The sequence below is a fragment of the Sus scrofa genome, chromosome 9 (assembly GCF_000003025.6).
Source record: "Sus scrofa isolate TJ Tabasco breed Duroc chromosome 9, Sscrofa11.1, whole genome shotgun sequence".
In the NCBI taxonomy this organism is placed as follows: Eukaryota; Metazoa; Chordata; class Mammalia; order Artiodactyla; family Suidae; genus Sus; species Sus scrofa.
The window spans coordinates 80,699,880-80,721,432 of NC_010451.4; the positions used below are offsets into that span (position 1 = coordinate 80,699,880).

At 34.6% G+C, this 21,553-nt stretch overlaps 1 protein-coding gene across 7 annotated transcripts in view; it reads left to right on the forward strand.

Moving 5' to 3' along the window:
• PHF14 (PHD finger protein 14) overlaps window positions 1-21,553 on the forward strand; it is a 188,976-nt gene that overhangs the window by 22,695 nt on the left and 144,728 nt on the right. For all 7 annotated transcript variants that reach the window (XM_013979727.2, XM_013979728.2, XM_005667646.3 and 4 more), the window contains exons 5-7: window positions 11,207-11,366; window positions 15,916-16,027; window positions 19,214-19,351. In XM_013979727.2, the coding sequence (XP_013835181.1) occupies window positions 11,207-11,366; window positions 15,916-16,027; window positions 19,214-19,351 (410 nt within the window). The remainder of the gene's footprint in view (window positions 1-11,206; window positions 11,367-15,915; window positions 16,028-19,213; window positions 19,352-21,553) is intronic.

The window sequence follows — 21,553 nt, forward strand, 5'->3', positions numbered from 1 at the left end:
TTTATTTTTTAGATTCCACATAGAGTGTCTTGCTGCTGTAAACATTGGGGTGCATGTATCTTTTCAAATTTCAAATTAGTGTTGTTTTCTTTTTTTTTTTTTTTTCTTTTTTTGTTGTTTTTGCTATTTCTTGGGCTGCTCCTGCAGCATATGGAGGTTCCCAGGATAGGGGTCGAATCGGAGCTATAGCTGCTGGCCTACACCAGAGCCACAGCAACGCGGGATCCAAGCCGTGTCTGCAACCTACACCACAGCTCACGGCAATGCTGCATCGATGACCCACTGAGCAAGGGCAGAGATCGAACCCGCAACCTCATGGTTCCTAGTCGGATTTGTTAACCACTGCGCCATGACGGGAACTCCAGTGTTGTTTTCTTTGGATATATACCCAGCAGTAGAATTGCAGGATCATATGGAAGTTCTATTTTAGCCTTTTGTTTTCCATAGTGGCTGCATCAATTTACAATCCCATCAACAGTATACCAGGGTTCCCTTTTTATCCACAATCTTGCCAACATTGTCTTTGTCTTTGATTTAGACTTGTACCTCTTAGATTCTTGGTATGAATTCTTTGAATAGATTCTTCTTCAAATGCTTGTAGATTTCTGGAAGGGCACCCCATTAATTTTCCTGACATGTCTAGAGCTGTGCTTTAGACGAATAGTCTCAGTCATAGCAAATCTACCTTCTTTCTTAGGTAGCTTTGATTTTTTTAGAAACAGCCAAAAAATCTTTCTGAGTCAAGGCAGAGAAATAAGATTATCACACTGAGTGGTAATTTCATTTAAGTCAAAAATCAAGTTGTGTCTGAAGAGTCATGTAGCGTTATTTTCTTTTGTAATTCATTTAATTGGCTCTTTCATTTTAAGCATTTGCTAATGATTGCTCTTTTTTCTCCCCAGAATAGCTCAGAATCAGGGAATTATTTTTATTATGGGAGAAGGAAGAGAAAGATAAGGAAAGGGAAATTAACATTCCTAAGTGTGATGTTTTATTGGCTTTTTTGGGAGTGTGCTAATAATATGGAATAAATAAATGGGGAAAGCTGAATAAATAGAGAAATGAATAGTTTTCAACATATATGTCCATCTATATGTTGTGGTACGATTGCTTTTTTGGTCATAGTGTGACTTCTTTGAACTTCAGATATGTTCAAAGTTAGAAATGCAAATTATTAAAGTAAAATATCTTGAGTTTTTAAAATATTACTACTTTCTTTCTCTAGTATGAGTAATTTCCCTTTTTCCCTCATTAACTTTGGAGTTTCTGTTCTGCGATTGCAATTATATAATTCTCTTTCCCTCTCTAAGTAGCTATTTTTGCTTTTCTCAGTAGTAGCGTTAGAACTAAAAGCTTGAAATATTCTTAGTTTTGAAATTAAAAAATATATATTTTTAAAATTTTTTGGCTGCATCCATGTCATGTGGAAGTTCCTGGGCCAGGGATTAAACCTGGGCCATAGTAGTGACAATGTTGGATCGTTAACCACTAGGCCATCAGGGAACTCCTAGTTTTAGAGATTTAAAATAATCTGTTTTGGTTTAGGAGACAGTTGTTATTAAATACTGATGTATTTTTTTTTTGGTAAATGTGATAAAGTTATGATTAACATAGTGTTCTAATAAAATTGTTAACTGCATGTTTGTTAGAAACATACCAAATATATTTGGGGTCCTTTTAATATAATTTTCTGTAAGTCATTTTTGTCTGATTACTGGTCCAAAAGATTCCTTTACCAGTTATCACTGTTTGTTTGAGAAGGGGTTGTTTTGATATGAATATACTCCTGACTTTCCATTTGAGTTTTTTTAAAGTAACATTTGGATGGTATCAGCAAGAAATGGTACTGATTAGTAGATCTTTGAAGACATTTTCATCTTCTACCAACTTTTTATCAGTTGTGTCTACTAAATAGAAAAGTAAAACACACACACACACAGACATACACAAAAACCCTACTAAGTAATCTTTGGTTAGATTTTTGAATTTCCGTTTTGGGGAAATAGTCCTCAATATAGTAATGTATGTAATATACATACATATAGATATGTATCCTGGAGCCATTTGGGGTCATCAGGTCTTACTGACACTGTTATGCACAGCTGCCACACCATATTAATAAGAACCCGGGTTGAAAAAATAGGTAAATGACATACGACCTGTTCCAAATAACTTAGATTTTTTTGTTTTTTGTCTCTTTCTAGGACCATGTTCTCAATTGTTTTTAATGTTCAATTTTGTCTTTCTTCCTCTAAAACAGGGTCAGCAGCCTTTTATAAGTAAAGTTTCAGTCCTTCACTTGTTTATCCAAATAGGAGCTTTTATGACTACTTAATTATTTTAGTTTTTAAGGTCTTCCTCACTGTATATCTGAACTATTGTTGCATTTAAAGTAAATAAGGTTTAAAAATGTTCTGGACCTCCTTTAACTTTCAGGTTAAAATGTTGCTCTTACCTATTTCAGTAGTTTTTTAAAAAAATTTTTAAAAATTTTTTCTTTTTATGGCTGTACCTGTGGCATAAGGAAGTTCCCAGGTAGGGGTAGAATCTGAGCTGCAGCTGCTGACCTATGGCACAGCCAGAGCAAGATGGGATCGAAGCCGAATCTGCAGCTTACACTGCCAGATCCTTAACCCATTGAGCAAGGCCTGCATCCTCATGAACATGATGTTGGGTTCTTAACCCTTTGAGCCACAACAGGAACTCCTCAGTAGTTTTTTTTCTTCTTTTAAACTTATCTACTCAAAAGTGTGGGCCATGGTTTCATAGCATCAAGTGGTAACATCTTTATCACCTGGAAACTTGTTAGAAAATCAGAATCACAGGTCAAGTCCTTGATCTTCTAAATCAGAATCTGTGTTATGACAAAGACTCCAAGGGTGTTTCATGGGGACATTGGATCATTAGCTCCATTGATACTATGAAGGAGTGGCTCTGCAATGCTTACCAGGCTATCTACACTTTAAATTTTTCAAGACTGTCATTGGCCACATTTGGTACCAGCTTATTCAGAAAGATAGAGAAGAAAAAATACATCTTGCCAGCAAGGCAACAACATGCCATCCTCTTTTGTGAGCAGCTTACATAGTTATGTGGGAACTAACATCTCATAACATAACATCACATGAACATATTTTTAAAAATTAAAAAAATCTAATGTTCAGTAAAATGTAAACTCCTCTGGTAACTTCTCTGCCTGTTGTTACTATGGTTCAGTCCTCTACATCCCCCTCCCCTACCACCCAGGATACATTCACAAATCATGTGTTGCTTTTTGTCATATCTCTTAGTCTCAAAGTTTCACTCTTTTTGTGTCATTTCTGTCACTGATGTGTTGAAGAATCTAAGCCAGTTTTTAGAGTGTTTTAACAAAATAACCCTCAATCTGAATTTGTCTTACTGTTTTCTTATAATTAGATTCATTTTAAACCGTCTCCCCCTTTCTTTGAAAAGTACTGTCTTCGTGATGTTGTTTACTCATACATCATATCAAAAGATATAATGCCAGTTTAAAAATAAATAAAAATAAAGATATAATACCAATTTATTGCATTATTGGTGATAGGTTAAGGTGGTGTCATCCAAACCTCTCCATTTTAAAGATATGTTTTTCTTTTTATAATTAATGAGTAATAGTGGGTTAATAACCTTGAGACTCTATAGTATCATATTCCCTAACATCCTTCTACTTAGTGGTTTTAGCATACTTGCCAGAATCAATTCTTGTATATGTGGCTGCAAGATGGGGATTTCTAATTCTGTCATTCCTTCTGCATTTATTTTGTAAAGAACCTTTCCTCTTTTTTCCTTTCAGTATTACTGTGGTCTCATACATTATTGTCTAGTCTGATTACTCTTTCTGATGCTTAAATTGTCCAAATTTGACCAGTGAGAGCCACTTCAGGCAGGCTGTTCCTTACACACACATGTGCACATGTATATGTGGCTTGCACAGTCCCCACTTCGTAATAAACAAATAAATAAGATACATTTCATGGATACCCCCAATAAATTACTTTCTTTATTTCATCTCTTAATCTTGAGATTATTTTTATATGAGTACATTTGGGATATTTTTTTAACGGTATGTAGTTAGCTATAGGATGACTCAATCATGTATTTACTTTTTTTTCTATTTTTTCACTTATATATGGTGCTAACAAATGTGTCATATATATTCATGTAATAATTTCTGTGAGATTGCTGAATCAAAAGATTCAGTGCATTTAAACTTTTTATAAACTTTGCCAGATCGACCTTCAGAAAGGCTATTTTGTGTGTGTGTGTGTGTGTGTGTGTGTGTGTGTGTGTGTGTGCACGCGCGCGCGCGCTTTTCTCAGGGCCACATCAGCACCACATGGAGGTTCCCAGGCTAGAGGTCCATTCGGAGCTGTAGCCACTGGCCTATAGCATAGCCGCAGCAGTGTGGGATCCGAGCCATGTCTGAGACCTACATCACAGTTCATGGCAATGCCAGATCCTTAACCCACTGAGTGAGGCCAGGGATCGAAACTGCATTCTCATGAATGCTAGTTGGGTTCATTAACCGCTGAGCCACAACGAGAACTCCTGGAGATTATTTCTTAATTGAAGTATGTGTACGCTTTATTATTGAGGTTTGATATCTGTGGCCATTTCTTTTTATTTTTTCTGTTACTTGCTGTACATTTTTCTTATCATTTCTTAAATGGGTTCTACTAGTCTTTTTCTCATTTACTTACTGAAATTCTGGAATTCCTTTTTTTTAAAAAATCTTTTGTCTTCTATATGTGTTACAAAGAGTTTTTAATCTTTGCAAATATTTTTTCCACCCTATCCTGTACATATAATAAAATATAAGTAATAATAATATCTTTCCTAACTTTTTTACTTTGTGGTATTTTTGTGGTATTCTAAATAATGAACACACATATCACATATGCAGATCTTTCTCTGGTACTTTTAAAGTTCCAAAGTGAGTTTTTATCTAAAATTAATGAATCCAGAGAAAGGGAAATTTCCTAAAGCGTGATAGGAAACTAGTGTTGCTAGGTTTTGTGTTTTATTTTTTTTAAAAATAGTGTGATAGACTTCCACATTGTAATTCTGCCTTGCAGCTTTTCCTTAACCTTTCATAGTTAAACATAAACTTCATAAATGCCTTGTTTTAGAGAAAACTAGTTGTTTATCATAATATATTGCATGAATAATAAATATAATGTGGGAACTATAGAACAGGAGGAAGATAAAACTTTTCTAACTTTCTTTTCTAAACTTTTCTAGTCCTAATATCCAGACAGCCATAGTTAGTGCTTTGGTGTATTTCCTTTATGTTTTCTTTTTATTTTTTAAATGTAGTTTTGCTTAAGTAATTATAATTTAGAGAGGGTTTTAGGTTGAGAATTTGCAAAAAGATAGTTTTCCGAATGTTGCTTTTTAACTGTCTGATTACTTTTCAGAGTCTTATTTCATCTAAATGGAGTCAAATTTCTTTTGGGGTTTCAGCTTTTCACTTGCCTTGAGCACCTTTGTGATAAGATCTTACAACTGGCTTGTAATAGTAGGGTGCCCCCGACTGTGATGTCGGTTTTCCTGATATATTGATTGCACTGTGTCTGAAGAAAAATGTCTTGTATGTGTCATAGTACATGATAGAGCATTAGGGAGTGCACTTGCCAGCAATTATCCTTAGGTTTGATTGTTAGGGGTTATTATTTTTTTTATTTTTTGGCCACAGCATGGCATATGGAAGTTTCCAGGCCAGGAATCAAATCTGAGCCACAGCTGTGACCTATGCCACAGCTGTGGCAATGCCAGATCCTTAATCCCCTGTGCCACAGTGGGAACTCCAAGTTGCTATAAATTAAATATGATCTACTAAGAGATGTTTTTCCCCTGTTTATTTTTCAGTCTGCTATTAGCGTAGTTCTAGACCATTTTCATTTCTTAATGTATGCAAAAATATATTCTATGAGTGCTTACTGGATAGTAAGGCATATTCAAGTTATAACCATTTGGACTTTATGTATCAGCAGGTAGTTCGACTCATTTATTCTTTAGGATATACTTGTGGCAGGTATCATGCATATTATATGTTCTTTTCTCATAAACAACAATATTACTCTAAAGTCTTTTAGTGGGTTTTGTAATCACAGGAGTAGTGGTAGGATTTTTTTGTGTGTGATAGGATATTAAGTACACAAAAAATGTTTTACATTTTTAAGTGGCAAATTTTGTGTTCCTGTTTTTTTTTTCCTAGATTGAGAAATAGTTAGGAAAGATATTATTAAATACTTATTGCAGAAGAGGTAACTCAACCTCAGAGATGTGGTTTTCCAAAGTTACGTAGCTAGAAATCAGAGGACTGTAGGTCTTCTGGTCTTCCGTGACAAGGTGAATGGGGAAAATTTCTGCTAATTTGGATTATCCATACTCTTGTATAACTCAAAACAATTATAAACACATTTTATATTATTTTTCATTATATATGATTAGGTTGCATGTGTTACTTGTAATTAGCTGTACAAACATGTTTTGTTTACCCATTTGAAAGCATGAATTAAGTTTTCTGTGTGAATACTTTTTTTTTAGTTTCATACATTTATTTTTTTAATAATGATTTTTATTTTTTCCATTATACCTGGCTTACAGTGTTCTGTCAATTTTGTACTGTACGTCAAGGTGACCCAGTTACACATACATGTATACATTCTTTTTTCTCACATTATCATGCTCCAACATAAGTGACTAGACATAGTTCCCAGTTGCTATACAGTAGAATCTCATTGCTTATCCATTCCAAAGGCAATAGTCTGCATCTATTAACCCCAAAGTCCCAATCCATTCCACTCCTTCCCCCTCCCTCTTGGCAACCACAAGTCTGTTCTCCATGTCCATGATTTTCTTTGCTGTGGAAAGGTTAATTTGTGCCATCTATTAGATTTCAGATATAAGTGATATCATATGGTATTTGTCTTTCTCTTTCTGATTTACTGTACTACTGCACTTAGTATGAGAGTCTCTAGTTGCATCCATGTTGCTGCAAATGACATTATTTTGTTCTTTTTTATGGCTGAGTAGTATTCCATTTTATATATATATATATATACCACATCTTCTTAATCCAATCATCTGTTGATGGACATTTAGGTTGTTTCCATGTCTTGGCTATTGTGAATAGTGCTGCAATGAACATGTGGGTGCATGTGTCTTTTTCAAGGAAAGTTTTGTCCAGATATATGCCCAAGAGTGGGATTGCTGTGTCATATGGTAGTTCTTTGTATAGTTTTCTAATGTACCTCCACACTGTTCTCCATGGTCTAAGCTGCACCAATTTACATCCCCACCAACAGTGCAGGAGGATTCTCTTTTCTCTACACTCTTCTCCAGCATTTGTTATTCGTGGACTTATTAATGATGGCCATTCTGACTGGTGTGAGGTGGTACCTCACAGTAGTTTTGATATGCACTTTTCTAATAATCAGTGATGTTGAGCATTTTTCATGTGCTTGTTTGCTATCTATATATCTTCTTTGGAGAAATGTCTGTTCAGGTCTTTTGCCTATTTTTCAGTTGGGATGTTGGCTTTTTTGCTGTTGAGTTGTCTAAGTTTGTATATTTTAGAAATTAAGCCCTTGTCATTTGCATCATTTGAAACTATTTTCTCCCAGTCTGTAAGTTGGCTTTTTGTTTTTTTTTTTATGGTTTCCTTTGCTGCGCAAAAGCTTTTCAGTTTGATTAGGTCCCATTGGTTTATTTTAGCTTTTATTTCTGTTGTTTTGGAAGCCTGACCTGAGAAAACATTTGTAAGGTTGATGTCAGAGAATGTTTTGCCTGTTTCCTCTTCTAGGAGTTTAATGGTGTCTTGTCTTACATTTAAGTCTTTAAACCATTGGAGTTTATTTTTGTTCATGGTATGAGGGTGTGTTCCAGTTTCATTGATTTACATGCATGTCTATACTTTTTAAATTTTAAATGTTTATCCACATAAAGACTTTTTCACATAATTCTATCAAAGGTGTATTTTTTGCATCTTCTACTCAGAAATAGATAGGTAGAAGAGAATAAGCCTTGTTTTTTGGTAGTTTAAATTCAGTTTTGTATAGAAGAAAGAAAAAGATTTTAAATGTATTTAGTCATTAATTAAAATGGATTAGAGTGGATATAAATACTAGACATTTGGCCTAGAACTCAGTAAACTCAACAGGTATGGCAGAGAAATATGGGAAAAATGGCAGGAGAAAGTGGCAGGTTAAGAACTCTGTAAAGGTAGCAGTGTAGAACATCTTTCAAGGGCAGTGAAACTGAAGAAGAAATATTTACCCACTTGCTGGTTGTTCTTTGAGTTTGTATGATACCATTAATCTTCAGGCTTATAAAGTAAGAATTCCTAGGAGAGGCCCTCAGAAATCATTTCTGAAATTATTTTAGTTGATTTAATCTCTGTGCAGACATTTGCCAGATGTGTGGTATATTCTTTAAAAATTGGAATTGAGGAGTTGCCATCGTAGCTCAGTGGTTAACGAATCTGACTAGGAGCCATGAGGTTGCGGGTTCGATCCCTGGCCTTGCTCAGTGGGTTAGGGATCCAGCGTGGCCGTGAGCTGTGGTGTAGGTTGCAGACACGGCTTGGATCCCGTGTTGCTGTGGCTGTGGCGTAGGCCAGTGGCTATAGCTCCATTGGACCCCTAGCCTGGCAACCTCCATAAGCCGCGGGAGCGCCCCCCCCCCAAAAAAAAAATTGGAATTGAAATTTTGCTTTATTCTGAAAGAGTAAACTGCTGTGGTTTACCATGATTTTGGTGTATGAGGTGAATAAAATGAATAGCTCCTGTGGGCTTTATTATCTTGGTAGTTCCCTACTTTGTGGAAATACAGATGAAAAAATCTGCCTCAAAAGAACATTATTTTGTGAAGATGATAGATTTTTTTGCTTGTAGTATTGCATAGCCTTTGAGAAATAAAATTGACTATTTTTATTATTTTCTGATTTTTCTTTGAATAAAATATTTTGTTTACTGTTGCCTTTACCTAAAAATTTTTTATTATTGGTGACAACCAAAAAAAAAAATTATTCCCATGAAGAAAAAATTTTTTTTTCATTTTTATGATTTATCAATTAGAATGTGCATCTAAATGGAAGTGATGGATATCATGATTACTACCAACCACCAATTAATGATATTAAATAAATTAATGTTTTAATTCCTTTGTTTATCTTATGCACAGTAGTCTAGCCCATTTAAAATCTTTTCTTTGAGCGTCCCCATCGTGATGCAGTGGTTAATAAACCGCACCAGTATCCATAGGACGCGGGTTCCATCCCTGGTCTTGCTCAGTGGGTTAAGGAATCAGTGTTGCCATGAGCTGTGGTGTAGATTGCAGACGCAGCTCAGATCCTGGGTGGCTATGGCTGTGGCATAGGCCGGTGACTACATTTCCGATTAGACCGTTAGCCTGGGAACTTCCATATGCCACAGGTGTGGCCCTAAAAAGCAAATAAAAAAAAAATCTTTTTTTGCATTTTTTTCATATGACTTTCAGATTATATTAAGGTTCACTACTATAAAATCCTTAAATAACATTATATTGACATAACAGAAGGATTTGCTTGTGGCAGCTTATTTAAGTCATAGTTGCAAACTTTTCAGTTTTCTGCCTACCAGGCAATATAATTAATCTATATTGAGTGGTATTACTGTGTGAATAAAATACCGACATATGACTGTTGACCTATCAGTGACATCCAGTAAATTAATGTTGATAACTTTAAAATTATTTACTAGTGTGTTTCTTTCTGGGTGATTTGTTTGATGCATATTTATTTACATACTATTTGTTTTAACTTGGGTGTCTTTGGTTGTTGTGAGAAGATGCTCTTCAGCAGGCTCCTGTTGTGTGTGCAGTGAATAACCATATAATCTTACATTGGGTACATATAAGCTTACCTACATGGTGAAGCCTTTTGAGAGATGATTGTTACTTATATGTTTCTCCTGGTGGTTTTTTCAATGACTTCAGTTTATTGGAGGTTGCTTTGGGTGCTCTTTAGAATTTGGTGCTAAGACTACCCTCTTAGAATAAACCTGGTCAAAATTATCCTGGGATTGCTGATAATAGGCTTACTATAGAAGTGACCTATTTTGATGTAATTAATGTGTCTTAGGAGATCAGATAAATGCCCAAGCTTAAAGATGACAGGCAACATTGGGACTATGACTAAGCTGTAATCTATATAATTACTGTATATTCATTAAGTTATCTCTTTTAAGTATGATTTGTCATGAGGTCAGTGTCTTCCTGTCTAGAAAGAGAGAGAGAATATGAAGTCTATGGTATATCTAGCACCATTTAGGCAAAAGAAAATTATTTAGGAGTCATGACTATTATAGTCACTGGCAGGTAGTCTTTATTATAAGCTACCAATAATAATTTCCTACTCTAAAATGTAAGATCTGTGCTACATTGTCTCATTATCTTCTTTCTTTGATGTATTCATGTGGATCTTTAGATTTATTTTTAGAACATTAACTACTTAAATAATTTAACCCTCAGAATATCGAGTTATCAATGAATGAAAAGAGGAAAAAGAATAATCTCTTCATTTCAGTTATGGATAAATTTTTACAGAAGATTGAAGAGTTATAAATGTTTAAAAAGCTCAGATAGATACCTTGTATAGCTCAAGACTGGCTCAATTGTGAATGGAACTCACCTGCCTAACTTTAGTCTAAACTATTCAAATTGTTCTATAGCCTTAATTTATATGTGTGCATATTTCTGTATTATTTTCCTTTTGCTAATATTTACTTTTCATTTATGGATATATGAATTTATGTTTTAATCTGCCACTTCTATATATATATTTTATATATATTTAAGTGTTCAGTGCATAGGAGCTCAGAAGTATTTACTAATTAATAGTTTCTAGACTCTGTAGTTATTATTTTTAGTGAAACTTCATATTTTTAATTAAAAAATTTTTTTAAAAGAACCATAAAATTTCACTTCTCTAATGCTTTTCCAGTAGGTCTGTAATACACTATGATAGGTGGAAAAATATTTTTATGAAATGATTTTACTTCTGTTTTGACTTTAATATCATTCTTATAAACCGTTAATTTTTCTGAATTTTTCTCTATTTCCCTTCCCTTTTTCTTTTGTGACTTTATAAATGTAAGTTTAAGAAATAAACTCTGTTTAATCATACTATTTATTTATTTTTTAGGTTGCTATGGAGTTGACGGAGAGAGCGACTCTATTATGAGTTCAGCTTCTGAAAACTCCACTGAACCTTGGTTTTGTGATGCCTGTAAATGTGGTGTTTCCCCTAGCTGTGAACTATGCCCCAATCAGGATGGAATTTTCAAGGAGACAGATGCTGGAAGGTTGATGTCATAATCCTGTTGGGTTAATATACTTGCTTTATAATATGTCTACTTCTCTTTTTCTATTTATGATTTTTTGAGTTTCACACTTTCATTTGATTGCTGCTTTGTAATTTCTGGCATAGAGTAAATGGACAGTAGCCTATAGATCAGGGCAAGGAGGAGAAAAGACCCTTGGTTGAGTATCTCCATTTGCCTCTATAGCCCATAATCCCATTTAATCTTAGTAATGACTGTAAGTTAAGACCGTTGGTGAAGTAAGTTGGAAGGAAGACCCCTTCCCCAAGAGAGGTATTCAGGCCTTGTTAGAGAAAGTGTAGTTACAGCCTACTTGATGGCAGAGAATTTAGCTCCTTTGCCTGGGCCAAAACTTGGTCTGCAGTTCTTTGCAAGCAGGTGGCTATGCAGTGGTTCAAAGCCTGGAGTGTGTTGTATCTGTGTTGAGAGGGCCACGGAATGACCTCCAGTCTTGGCCTCCCAGGTGACTGAGGGATGAAGCATGTTGTTGGGGCAGAGCACTGGCGGATGTCCTCTTCCTATCCTGTGAGAAGCCCTTCCTCCCACAGTGCCTTCTGCCACTCTCCTGAGGCAGCTAGGTACCATGATGCTGTAGAGGAGAAAAGCTGAAAAAGGTTTTGTGCATTATTGCAAAGCAAATACTGAAGGGTGGATTTGGAACTGAGAGACAATAAATTGATTAACTTGTGCAGACACCTCTGTTGTTTTCACTACATTCACACTCATCTTTATTATCACATTTGAACAGTTGTCATCATAATAGCATTGGCATCTTTCATGTTTTTTTCCCAGGAGACTACTAACTAGGATGGGTGACTGGTACACAAGAGTAGTTCCTAACCTTTTACATTTTATGGACCACTACTTACTGTCCTCCTCCACATAAGAGGGGATGCTTAGTTTTTCATTTTGCCACATAAGGATATTTTAGTATTTTTACTGAACAATATTTTAACAACAAAATAACCTATACAAATATCACCATCATTTCTCATATCTTAACATTTTGAAAAGGATAGGATGTGTTTTATACCAAAATAAAGGATAGTCTTTTGAATTTAATATAGTCTGCTTTAGTAAAGTAAAAGATATTTTTCTTACTTTTCTCATTTTCACCTCAATTGGTGGATAGGTCCTTGAGAGGTATTGCCATACAAGAATGTTGGGATACCATAGAGTCTACTATGGAATTTTGGAGAACCCTGTATGTTGAAGTCTAGGAAAAATAACTTAAAGTCTTACTTCTCGTTCTTCATTGCCTGTCCCCAAAATAAAATAAATATATAACAAATGATTTGATGTATTAACATGAGTCTGTGGTCTGTATCCTGTGATACATGAGCATTGTTTTATGTTCAGACTGACTTTGGCCTAGAATTAGGGAATTTAATGCAACATTAAAAGGGTGTGCTTTCAAGTTGGACCACCTATTTTTGGATTCTGTGTGATTTTAGTCAGGTCATTAAACCATTTTATACCTTGGTTCCCTAGCACTTTTGAAAGTATTAAATGGGATTATTTCTGTAAACAATATAGTTTTTGGAACATAGTAAATATTTCATAAATATTACGTTAGTTCTATTGATACTGCTACTACTAGTTCTTTCTATTACCAGTATTCTAATTACTTAAGGTAGTCATAGAATATTTGGTGCATAAAGTCTTTCTAGTAACTCTTTAGTCTTAAGAGTTGAAGTTTATGGTGAAAAATTGTGAGGAATAAGCATGGCAGCTTTGGAAACACAGCTCCTTTTTAAGGAAGAGCCTTTGTTTTACATTTTTCTTGTCAATAATATGAAATTTCTATTGAAAAACTAAAGTAGCTGCCTCATTACACTAATACGTAATACATACTAAAACAATCTGCAAAATAACTTGTAAAGTTGTTTCTAAATAAAGAAAAGGGAGTCATCTTTAACCATTTAGTTTTACTGAGAGATACCTGTATTGACTCCTATGGATCTTTTATATATGTGTATGGATAAAGACACCTCCCTTGATGGTCTAGCCTGGCAAATTTCTTTATAATATTTAAACACTTTACTTCTGTTCATGTCCACAGTCACATATAGGCTGCTATGGAGATTATAGGTCTTGATACAATTTGAAGGATGTAATACTAGCTTGAAACAAGGCAAAAAAAAAAAAAAAGGCCAAGAAGTTTTGACAAACTGTTTAGCATTCTAGCTTCAAATGGAAAACAGGGGAAAAGGAAAAAACAATGTATAGAAAGAATCAAAAAGTTTTGAAATTGACTTTTATTACATAGGCTAATTAACTCCCTCCCCCATTTGTGATGGGAGCCACAAATTCTGCACTAAGAAGGAAATGTTGTGATTTAGTGTGAGAAGACCATCAGCATTCCAAAGTCAAATTTGATGAATATCGTTGCCAATCAGAAATGAGTTTTTTGAGCAATATCTTTCTACTTAGGGTGCTTTATTAAAACATGTAAATTTAAGATAATCTATTAATAGTTTCTATGCTAGAATGACAATTCTGACTCTTATTTTTGGTGATTTTTATGTCGTAATTGTTTTCTGCTCCTTTCCCTAATCAACATCTGTCTTCATAGCTCCAAGCAAAATGGATGGTAAAGTAACAAGGAAGATGATTCCTTTTGGATTTCTCAACTTTTATTAATAAAGGTTTTAAAGTATGTGCAGCTAAACTAATGAACAAAAAACTGTATACGGTAGATAGCACAAAGAACCAAAATTGTCTCAACTGTTAGATATGTATTTTAATGAAGACTGTAGTTGGCATCCTCACAGGGATGGTTGTGGGAAGTGATACTTTGTGTGCAAATCACACTGAAATGGCAGTTTAAATCTGTAGTACTTGTGTGACTTGTACTGAAACATTTTAAGAAGGTCAGTATGAAGCAAGCAGCCAGCTATTGGGTTTATCAAAGACAAACTCCTTCAGAGTACAGTGGCATTTACTACACCAGTGGAGCATGAAAAAACTGCAGATTAAATTGAGAAAACAGCTGCTTGTTGAAGATGTGTATCTTTACATTAAACTCCACAGGACGTGTATGGGAGGTTGGATTAAAATATTTTATCAAGAATATCTCAAAACCTTGGGTTTCTTCCCACTAAAAAAGATAATTTTTAAAGTATTTGTAACTATTTTCCCCGGTGTCTCTATAAAACGATTCTTAGTCTTTTTTTTTTTTTTGTCTTTTTTTTTGTTGTTGTTGTTGTTGTTGTTGCTATTTCTTGGGCCGCTCTCGCGGCATATGGAGGTTCCCAGGCTAGGGGTCGAATTGGAGCTGTAGCCACCGGCCTACGCCAGAGCCACAGCAACGCGGGATCCGAGCCGCGTCTGCAACCTACACCACAGCTCACGGCAAGGCCGGATCGTTAACCCACTGAGCAAGGGCAGGGACCGAACCCGCAAGCTCATGGTTCCTAGTCGGATTCGTTAACCACTGCGCCACGACGGGAACTCCCGATTCTTAGTCTTATTTCTTTAAAACTCATAGTGTATCACAAAACAGAACCAGATAGTGACCATAGCCTCTCAAGCTGTGATAAAGTAGAATTTAATACTTCTTTTTGTTAAATATATTGTTGTTTCTATTCTGTGAATATATCCACAAGGTTAAGAGAGATTTGCCATCTCGTTTTTACCTTCTTTCTTACACAAATGTTACAGATCTGTTTACATTTCAAAATCCAGTGATCCCCTATTTTATTTGGTTGTAAGGAAACAGGAGAGGTGCTACTATATTTGAAAAGTTTCAGAGCAGTTTTAAAAAACTGGAATTAGAATCAACTCCTATTTGCTTTTTCTTTTTAGTACACTGAGACTGAACATTCTTTGTTTAGTGCTGTAGCATTATCCAGACTTTAAAAAATGTTTTATGTGGGGCACATAGTTTTAGTACATAGGTTGTGTGGTGAACAGATGAGTTGAATGAAATAGTGACTTCCTTATATTACTACAGCTGTTCTGTACAGTCTTCTAGCAATCACTTTCAACCTGTAAAGAAAAAAAGTTAAGATACATACCAAAAATTGTTCTAAAATTTTAAAATATGTCCTTAAGGATTATCCAACAGCTTTTTAAAAAAAATAACAAGAAAGAGCACTTTTATGTAATTTATGCAAATTTACTATGCAGTTCTTAAGTTAGAACCCTTAATTCTCACAGTGTTTAAAATAATGAATGTGAATACCTTCTATGAATATGAAAATGCTGTTTTGTTTCATATATTCAATATGAATGCAAATATTTAAGAATCACTGATAAGCGCAAACTGCAGTGAATTTGAAGTGAAAGGCAGTTACAGTTAACTCTCAGCTTTGGCTAAACTGCTAGGAAAGTAGTGCTTATTCCAGTCCCTTTTCTTGTAACTAAATGATCTCATTCTATAGGTGTTCCATATTCTTTAGTTGTATATCTGAGATTTTTGAAATCTGACCAAGAAATTCTTGAAGTAGCTATTTGAAATGGCACATATTTTATACATGGGTATTTATCAGAAGGTTTGCTAGTAAAATCTTATGTTTTCTCCTTATAGATGGGTTCACATTGTTTGCGCCCTTTATGTTCCTGGCGTAGCCTTTGGCGATATTGACAAATTACGACCAGTAACACTAACAGAAATGAATTATTCCAAATATGGTGCTAAGGTGAGACAAAGTATTTTTGATTGTCTAAAAGAGAAAGCTTTTACTTGTTAGTTTATGTAACTTTTTATTAATATCATTGTTGACTACAGAAATGCTTATTCCTCAGTATGTTATTGGAGAGCAGTTTGCACTAAATTATTTATTATTGATAGTAATTTTCCCAAAAAGCCAATAATGTATAAATTCTTCTATGTATTTGTAATTTACCTGCAGGGTGAAATAGTAGTCAATAACACTGCTGTTTCTCTGGTGTTTAGCACACTGCCTGGTACATAATTAATTTTCAGACCAAATCCTTATTTTTAACTAGTTGAATCAAATATTTATCTTCTGACTTTACTTTTGAAGTGGAACTTATTAAAATTATGAAAAGAGTTCAAGATGCACCTCCTATTTTACTCAGATTTCAGGGACTAGTTTTGTCTTTATGACCAGATAACCTGCCTAGCAATTGATTCTTGGCTACCATAGTTTATAAATGGGTTTTTAACTGTAACTGAGCAGGTTTATAAGTGATAAAATTACCCACTTATTAATTTAAAATATGTGTATAATTACTGCAGACATTTTTAGAATACTAGAATTGATTAGACATTGATACATTCTCTTTCCATTCTCTCTTGGGTAGTTGAGAAGGAAGACTGTTGAATAATACCAGTGACATGTTAAAGGTGGAGTGGAGACCTTATAGGTGGTTGGAAAATTCTTATAATGAAAACTTTAAAATTTGACAGTTTCTGTTGTGTTCGTATATCCCACTTGGGCTCTAATCACCACCCCATCCCTTACCCTCTACCCTCTGCCTTCCAATAATCTTATGCTTTAGTTTGGATAATTGCTACTTCCTTCTCCAGAATTAGCTAAAGCTTCCAGGCCCTAGTATTGAACTTACTTACCTGGTTCTCAGGTAATTCAACGCTATTTTATTATCTCACTAATACCTTTAAGCTCTAGTTAAAAAAATAATAATTTGTCTGCATTTTCTAGTTGAGTAGTATTAATACAAATTACCTAGTCCACCACTGTTGGAAATTACAACTTTTTGACCAAGAAAGCTTTGGTAGCTTCGTAATTCACAAGCACAGAACCTAGAAGGGACTAGCTTACATCATTTTCAATAGACATGTGTTATTACCACAAATATAAATCCAGAAACAGTTAAAAAAAATAGTAACCATGTATTACTTCATATAACTGAGGCCAGCAGTGACCTCCAGATTGAAAAGAAGGGTCATGAAATGTATAATTGTCTGCTGATTTTTTTCATTATCACCTGCTTTTGTTTAGAAGTATTACTGGGAAATGGAGTCAAAACATTATGTCCCGTCTAGTACATCTGCAAAATCAAACCAGTGCTGTGAATTATTTCTGGGATAGCTCTCTAGACTACATTGTGCTCCATTTCCTAATCCTGATATACTTTCTCCCTTGTGTCCTCAGTTGCTTGGTTCCCTAGCATTTTAAATGATTCAAGCAATTGATGAAGTTTCTAGTTTCCGTATTAGATTGTTCTGTAGTCTTATAATATTTCATTGTGAGAATGTTCTTCCTTGCATGCACTCTGAAATCCCATGCCCAGTTTCATTATATTACATTAAATTACTCAGGGAACTACCCTAAACAATTTGTTTCTGTTCATGGTATTGACTTACTTTAAATAGTTTAATTTCTTCATTTCTCACTTTTCATTCCTCTCACCTTCTCTCTCTTTTTCTTAGTTTTTTTTTTTTTTTTTTTTTTTTTGTAATTTAGATTACTATTTGCTGATACTTTACACTGTACATATACTACTGTTAGTGGAAAAAGACCCTTAACTGTGCAGTAAAGTGTTAAGATTTGGAAATATTTTCACTTCTGTACTCAGGGTCTCATTCTAGTTTTTTTTTTTTTTTTTTTTAATTCATGGTTTTTTTTTTTTTCCTTTCATTTTCAGCTGCACTAGCAGCATGTGGAAGGTCCTGGGCCAGGGATCAAATACGAGCCAAATCTGTGACCTGTGCCATATCTAAGGCAATGCTGGATCCTTAACCCACTACACAGGACCAGGTATCAAACCAGCAGTGCTGCAGAGACAAGTCAGATCACTGAACCACTGTGCCTCACCAGGAACTCCTATTCTTGCTGTTTTTATTCATTTCTTATTTATCAGTTTGGTGCTGTCTACCAAGTACAAGAAGCACGCATTATTTTACTCAGATTTCAGGGACTGGTTTTATCATAGTCACTAATTGGTAGTGTTGTTGATGTTTTTAGTGTCTATTGAAACTTGTTTATTATTTTTTATATGTTTCCCTCATATTTAATTTACATAGAGTACATTTTTACTCAGCAGTCTTCCTCAGTTGTCTACTGGCAGTTTTTCACAATTTTAGCAAGTTTTTTTTATGTGAAAATTCCTATTCTTAAAGTAGTGTATATTTTGAGGCTAGGCTTATTTTCTCTGTGGTTTAGTTAAAAGTGTAAAAAAAAACTAGGGGTGGTAGCACTTAGGTAAATTTTAACAGTTTACGCTTTTAGTTTTGTAATTTTCCCCTTTGTATAGAGAAATAATGTAAATAATTGGCTGTATTGTGTATTATTACCAATTTCACAGAATTGTTTAAGATCACTCTTAAAGATCTTTAAAAAATGTGTGATTTCATTCGTTGAAATGCCTAGATATTTTGGTGAATTTTCTCTTATTTTAAAAAATTTTTCCAAGTAGTACTGTATTGTTCAAATCAGTGTAGCTTAATGTTTATTGCAAGCATGGACTTTAAAGTAAGATTACCCTCTCTCCCAATTATTTTTTGTGCTATTTTGAGCAGACTTTTTAGTCTTTCTATACCTCAATTTTCTCATGTGTAGAATGGAAATAATTATAGTACCTCTTCCAGGTATTTTTCTGAAATAGAGTATCAAATGATTATGTATATTAGTATATGTAAAGCACTTAGAATAGTACCTAGCATACAGTAAACCCTCAAATAATATTGTCATCATATATATATATATCAGTGGAATTTTGGTTTATTAGAACAATACAGAGAATTACTTTTTTCACATTTAAACTCTTGGCTTGCCTCCAGTTATTGTTTGTATTGATATACTTTTGGCCCAGTATTTGTATTTTTTAGCTTTGTATGAAGTACAGTTTTTGTTCTTGAAATATTTTACTCTGAGACTTTTCCTGTTATCCTATTGCAGGAGTGTAGCTTCTGCGAAGACCCTCGTTTTGCTAGAACTGGCGTTTGCATTAGCTGTGATGCAGGAATGTGCAGAGCCTATTTCCATGTGACCTGTGCTCAGAAGGAAGGTCTACTTTCAGAGGCAGCAGCAGAAGAGGTAAGTTTCTTTAAATCCATTGTTGGTGAATATGTTCTTAAGGCTTCTCATGACTCTCTTATATCATACAACAGGTATGCATCATAAAATAAATTTACAAGTGTAATGTCTTTGCTTGGATCACTGGCTTAAAACTTAAAGAGTAAACGATATATATGAGTTTTTTCAGTCTTAAAGCTATTCAGACAAAAACGTGATGAAACAATTCAAGGTGTTTCAAAGCATTAAATGTCAGCATATTTTGTAGGAGAATCTTAAATTTGCTCTGTTACTCTTTAAATAAAATTGTTACCATCTTCAGTATCTGCATTTCTTTTTCTTTTCTTTTTTTTTCTTTTTTTTTTTTTTTTTTTTGCGTTTTTTGGCCACAACTACAGCATATTGGAAGTTCCCAGGTAGGGGTTGAATCAGAGCTGTACCTCCTGGCCTATGCCACAGCCATAGCAACATGTGGTCTGATTTGCTTCTGTGACCTATGTCACAGCTCATGGCAATGTCAGATCCTTAACCCACTGCACAAGGCCAGGAACTGAACTTGTACTCTCATGGATACTAGTCAGATTCTTAACCTGCTGAGCCGCAGCAGGAACTCCCTGCATTTCTGTTTCTTGACAGTTATTTTCAATGCTGTAATTTTCATACTGGGTTGATTGGCTTTAAGCAATCAGTTGTTTTCAAAGTATATTTTGGGGACTCTCCAATATTCTTTCAAGGGTTCTATGAGGTTAAAGTTGTCTTCATAATAATACAAAAATGATATGTACTACTTTACTCTTAATTTTCTCACAATAGTGAAGATTTCCAGAAACTATATAGCATATAATAGTATAACATTTGAATGTGGAAACAGTTTTGAGAATCTAGCTATCTTCTTTCATGTCAGCTTTTTATTAAAGAGATTTGCAAAAGTGTGAAACAGTGCCACTCTTTACACTAAACTTTTTTTGTGTAAATTATGGTATTTTTCTTTCTTTCTTTTTTTTCTTTTTTTGTCTTTTTGCCTTTTCTAGGCCTGCTCCCGTGGCATATGGAGGTTCCTAGGCTAGGGGTCTATTCGAAGCTATAGCTTCCAGCCTACACCACAGCTCACGGCAATGCCAGATCCTTAACCCACTGAGCGAGGCCAGGGATCAAACCTGCAACCTCATGGTTCCTAGTCAGATTCATTAACCACTGAGCCATGACGGAAACTCCGTATTTTTCTTTAAAATGGCTTTTTTTGTTAGCATCTATTGGGTTTATAGTTATTTTTAAATAAATGAATATTTTAAAAATTTCTCAGTTTTAACTTCTGATATGGTAACTATATATAAATATAACTCACATAAGCTCTTTGGGGACTTCAAAAATTGCTAATACTGTTAAGGAATCCTGAAACCAAATTTTGTTGATTCTTTAAGCTCTTTATATAGGCAGGTAACAGTAATTTTTACTGTATATTTGGGTATATAGATTTATGGTATTATCCAAACCTCTTCTTTTATTGGGTATATTTTCAGTGTCATGTAAAAATGTTTATTATGTTGGGCTTTATTTCATTTATTTCATAGACGGGATACAAGTAAAAATGATAATCTGATGAAGAAAATTTGTTGAGCAAATTTTGAGGGAGATATTTTATGAATAAATGGGTCCTATTGAAGTTGTATTTTGGGTGCATATATCTGTTTTTGTGCCAGTCTCTGACTCGGATGAATTGTACTTTGATTAATTAAAGAAGGGTACTGGATGGACATTGAGCTTTTCCACAGCTATTTGGTAGACAGATCTTATTAGCATTGAATCTTGGGTAAACAAGTTAACTTCTTGTTTTCAGTTTTCTGTCCATAAAATTGTTATTAAAATAATGGAACCCACCTCATGTGGTATGATTAAGGATAAATTTATGAAAAGCTTGGGTCACTGCTGTGGTGCGGGTTCGATCCCTGGCCTAGGAATTTCTGCATGCTGAGAGCGTGGCCAAAGTATACATACATACATACATACATACATACATACATACATACATACATAAGAGGTCAGTTTCCTTTTAAGGGTGTGGTCAGGAAATTTCACAAACCTTACTTACTGGAACTTATCATAGGGCCATATCCAGCTGCTGAGGGTCTGGAGCAGAGAGTTTCTAGCAAGGTAGTCATGTACCCAGTAGAAACTTGAAACATTCTAGTACTGAAGAAGGGGAGAATAGATGTTAGAAGACAG